This window comes from Danio aesculapii, chromosome 4 (assembly GCF_903798145.1).
Source record: "Danio aesculapii chromosome 4, fDanAes4.1, whole genome shotgun sequence".
NCBI lineage: Eukaryota > Metazoa > Chordata > Actinopteri > Cypriniformes > Danionidae > Danio > Danio aesculapii.
In genome coordinates this window covers 2,983,461-2,988,460 of record NC_079438.1, presented here as the reverse complement: position 1 = coordinate 2,988,460, position 5,000 = coordinate 2,983,461, and the positions used below count along the sequence as shown (strand labels likewise).

The following is a 5,000-nucleotide window of genomic DNA, read 5'->3' as shown; positions in this document are numbered from 1 at the left end:
ACACACACACACACACACACACACACACACACACACACACACACGCACCACACACAAAAAAGCAGGCAAGCGGACCACCCACACACACATATCAGAAACACAAGCAGTCCCCTGAGAGAGAGAGAGAGAGAGAGAGACTGGAGGTCACCAACGTTTGTGCTACAGCTACAGCCTCCTCCTGTTTGACCGGGCTGCTGTGGGTGTGTGTGACCGCCGGCTCGTCATCCTCATCTTCATCATCATCATCATCATCATCAAACGGGTTTAAGCATGCTGCTTCTGAACTACTGACCGCAGGCACGCTGACAGCACAGAGACAGGGTTACACAAACACACACACCTAAACATCGGACTATTACACACACACCTAAACATCGGACTATTACACACACACACACCTAAACATCTGACTATTACACACACACCTAAACATCGGACTATTACACACACACACACCTAAACATCTGACTATTACACACACACCTAAACATCGGACTACTACACACACACACACACACACACACACACACACACGTAGTGACCACAGGCGATTCAGGAACAGATGCAGCAGTTCATATCGTGTTTGTGTGTGTGTGTGTGTGTGTGTGTGTGTGTGTGTACACCTGCTGACTCTGGAGCTCTGCTCAGCAGTGTGACTGATCGCTGTCAGGGTCACTCCATCAGCAGGTCTGCGCTTCGTTTCCCGGCGGCTGAGGGTCCGGTTCAAGTCCATGGACCATTCCTGCAGCACACACACACACTGGATTACACGGTGACGCTCTAAGCTGGTTTCCATCATCATTAAGTGTGTGTTCTGTGTTGGTCACTCAATAACGGTGATTAACTGATCACGTCTTCAGGAACCAGTGTAACTCTGAGCTCTTCATGCTGGGGGCGTGTCCATGGGTGATGCTGAAGCCACGCCCACTTGTGTGGAAGCCGCCGCCTCACTTAAATATTAAAAAAAAGCTACAGACTGATTGGGTCCTCCCTCCAGCCAATGAGCTCTACTGGGGGAGGGGCCACGCTCTGAGTCTTGATTACAGAGTCACAATTAAGCCCCGCCCACAAATCCTGACCATAACAGTTTCACCTCAGCAACAGCAGAGCATTTCCATCAATAGCAGAGTGTTCAGAGACGTCTCTTAGAACTACACACACACACACACACACACACGCACACACACGCACACACACTCTGACTGCAGTGGTGTTAACCTATTGCTCATTGCTGTGCTCACTGAAGCACGTGTGCCAGAGAAACCTGAAATACAGCTCATCCTCTGATGCTGCCAGAAGATTCTGTAGACGCTTTGTGTGTGTGTGTGTGTGTGTGTGTGTGTGTGTGTGTGTGTGTGTGTGTGTGTGTGTGTGTGCTGACTAATCTGCATGTAAACCTGTTTAACAGATCACTTCAACACACTGACCTCTGTTATTTATCTGAGTATTAGTGTGTGTGAATACACACTCAAGCACAGCATCCTAATGAATGAATGAGTCATTTACTGACTGAACCACTGAATGTATTAATGAATGAATGAGTCATTTACTGACTGAACCACTGAATGTATTAATGAATGAATGAGTCATTTACTGACTGAACCACTGAATGTATTAATGAATGAATGAGTCATTTACTGACTGAACAACTGAATGTATTAATGAATGAATGAGTCATTTACTGACTGAACCACTGAATGCATTAATGAATGAATGAATGAGTCATTTACTGACTGAACCACTGAATGCATTAATGAATGAATGAGTCATTTACTGACTGAACCACTGAACGTATTAATGAATGAATGAATGATCTACTGAATGACTTAATGACTGACTGAATGAATCATTGACCGAATTACTAAATGACTGATTGACATCATCACCGTCTGAATGACTCAATGACTAGACCACACGAGTCAATGACTGAATGAATCATTCAATTAATGAATGAATCACTGAATAACTGACAGACAACATAAATGAATCACTGACTGAATGAATGATTGAATAATTATAAAATGATTATTAAATATTGGCAAAATTAATAAAAGAATCATAGAATGAATGACTCAATCAATGAATGAATCAATCAATGACTGAAAATGAATTACTGAATGACTGCATGAATGATTAATGAATGACTCATCAATAGACTGACTGAACCACTGAATACCCGAGTCACTTAACAAATGAATCAATCACTGACAAAGAATAATTAAATAATCATTGAATGACCGACTGAGTAAATGAATGAATGAATCATTAATAACTCACTGAATCACTAAAAGAATCACTTACATAATGACTCAAATGAATCAATGACCAAATAAACGAATCATAAATAACTTACTGAATCACTAAAAGAATCATTGCCTGGATGACTCAAATGAATCAATGAGCAAATAAACGAATCATTAAATGACTTACTGAATCACTAAAAGAATCATTGCCTGGATGATTCAAATGAATCAATGAGCAAATAAACGAATCATTAAATAACTTACTGAATCACTAAAATAATCATTGCCTGGATGACTCAAATGAATCAATGAGCAAATAAACGAATCATTAAATAACTTACTGAATCACTAAAAGAATCATTGCCTGGATGATTCAAATGAATCAATGAGCAAATAAACGAATCATTAAATGACTGACTGAATCACTAAAAGAATCATTGCCTGGATGACTCAAATGAATCACAGAGCAAATAAATGAATCATTAAATGACTGACTGACTGACTGAGAAATGAATGGTCTCTGTTGAGTGTGTTCTTCAATGTTCCTCCCTCAGATGACTCTACTCATGAAGAGCTGATCTCACACTGTTGTCTTGTGTCTGTTGTTTGTGTTCTGCTGTCCTCCATTGTCTCCAATGCTCTGTAAATGTGTGTGTGTGTGTGTGTGTGTGTGTGTGTGTGTGTGTGTGTGTGTGTGTGTGTGTGTGTGTGTACCTCAAATTGGGGCCAGTTCATGGTCATGCCGGGCCCGTGGTTTGAGCGGAACCACTTGAGGTCCTCCTGTGCGTCTGCTCCCTGGATAGTGTCCTGTAGCGTGTGGTAGACGGTGGTGTATCTGAGGGGATACAGACAGAGCCGTTCATCACTGAGTCTGTGTGTGTGTGTGTGTGTGTGTGTGTGTATAAATGCGACTTCTCCAATCCGTCCTCCTCACTTGTGATTGGAGGAGAGGTCGAGGTGCTGCTTGACCTCCAGCAGGAGCTCCTTGAAGAAGCTCAGTCTCTTTCCCTCAAACTGCTGCCACTGCTCAAACACCTGCTCCATGTTCTCCATGTACTGCGGCGTCACCTTGTCCAGATCCTCCAGAGACTTCTCGTAGCGCTCCTTCGTCTGTAACACACACACACAGCCCCACCTCCTCTAAATACAGGAGCCAATCACGTTGTAGTACTGGCAACAATGCAAATGCCTTTAGAAGCTCCAGTTCTCTTAGAGATCGCATTACAATGGCTGCTGTATCAGACTGAAGAGTTTATTCTGTGATATAAACCGACTGGACGTACTTTATTTCACTTATTACACGGCTACAGGCCACAGAACATAAACACAAGACATTGTTCTGACATTTTATAAATGAGTTTAATAATATTTTAACTGAAGGCAAAGCTGACAGAAACAGCTGATGGAGTATACACTAACCTGACCGTTATTGCTACCATAAATGTGTAATAAAGTAATCTAAATGGAATCCAGAAGTAGCTAGATTACACTACTATAAATACGTAATATGTAATCTAACTACTTCTAGATTACATTTAGATTACGCTATCACAAATGTGCAATAACGAAATCTACATGTGATCTAGAAGTAATCAGTTTACACTACCAAAAATGTGTAATAAAGTAATCTAAATGTAATTCAGAAGTAGTCAGGTTACACTACCATAAATGTGTAATAAAGTAATCTAAATGTAATCCAGAAGTCAGATTATGATACCATAAATGTGTAATAAAGTAATCTAAATGTAATCCAGAAGTAGTCAGATTACTCTACCATAAATGTGTAATAAAGTAATCTAAATGTAATCCAGTAGTCAGATTACTCTACCATAAATGTGTAATAAAGTAATCTGAATGTAATCCAGAAGTAGTGAGATTACACTACTATAAACATGTTAAAGTAATCTAAATGTAATCCAGAAGTGGTTAGATTACACTACCATAAATGTGTAATAAAGTAATCTAAATGTAATCCAGAAGTAGTCAGATTACTCTACTATAAACGTGTTAAAGTAATCTAAATGTAATCCAGAAGTAGTCAGATTACTCCATCATAAATGTGTAATAAAGTAATCTAAATGTAATCCAGTAGTCAGATTACGTTACTATAAATGTGCAATAAAGTAATCTAAAATGTAATCCAGAAGTAGTTTGATTATTTTATGATAAATGTGTTATAAAAGTAATCTAAATGTAATCCAGAAGTGGTTAGATTACGTTACCATAAATGTGTAATAAAGTAATCTAAATGTAATCCAGAAGTGGTTAGATTACGTTACCATAAATGTGCAATAAAGTAATCTAAAATGTAATCCAGAAGTGGTTAGATTACTCCATCATAAATGTGTTATAAAGTAATCTAAATGTAATCCAGAAGTAGTCAGATTACTCCATCTTAAATGTGCAATAAAGTAATCTAAAATGTAATCCAGAAGTAGTTTGATTATTTTATGATAAATGTGTAATAAAGTAATCTAAATGTAATCCAGAAGTAGTCAGATTACTCTACTATAAATGTGTTATAAAGTAATCTAAATGTAATCCAGAAGTGGTTAGATTACGTTACCATAAATGTGTAATAAAGTAATCTAAATGTAATCCAGCAGTAGTCAGATTACTCCATCATAAATGTGTAATAAAGTAATCTAAATGTAATCCAGAAGTAGCTAGATTACACTACTATAAATACGTAATATGTAATCTAACTACTTCTAGATTACATTTAGATTACGCTATCACAAATGTGCAATAACGAAA

General features: G+C 38.4%; 1 protein-coding gene across 4 annotated transcripts in view; it reads right to left on the bottom strand.

Annotated features, from left to right (window-relative positions):
* pacsin2 (protein kinase C and casein kinase substrate in neurons 2) overlaps window positions 1-5,000 on the bottom strand; it is a 12,472-nt gene that overhangs the window by 2,645 nt on the left and 4,827 nt on the right. For 2 of the 4 annotated variants that reach the window (XM_056455358.1, XM_056455359.1), the window contains exons 6-9: window positions 3,178-3,353; window positions 2,958-3,078; window positions 624-742; window positions 153-302 (exon numbers count right to left, since the gene is read on the bottom strand). In XM_056455358.1, coding sequence (XP_056311333.1) covers window positions 153-302; window positions 624-742; window positions 2,958-3,078; window positions 3,178-3,353 — 566 coding nt within the window. The remainder of the gene's footprint in view (window positions 1-152; window positions 303-623; window positions 743-2,957; window positions 3,079-3,177; window positions 3,354-5,000) is intronic. The other 2 variants (XM_056455360.1, XM_056455361.1) reach the window with 1 other exon arrangement.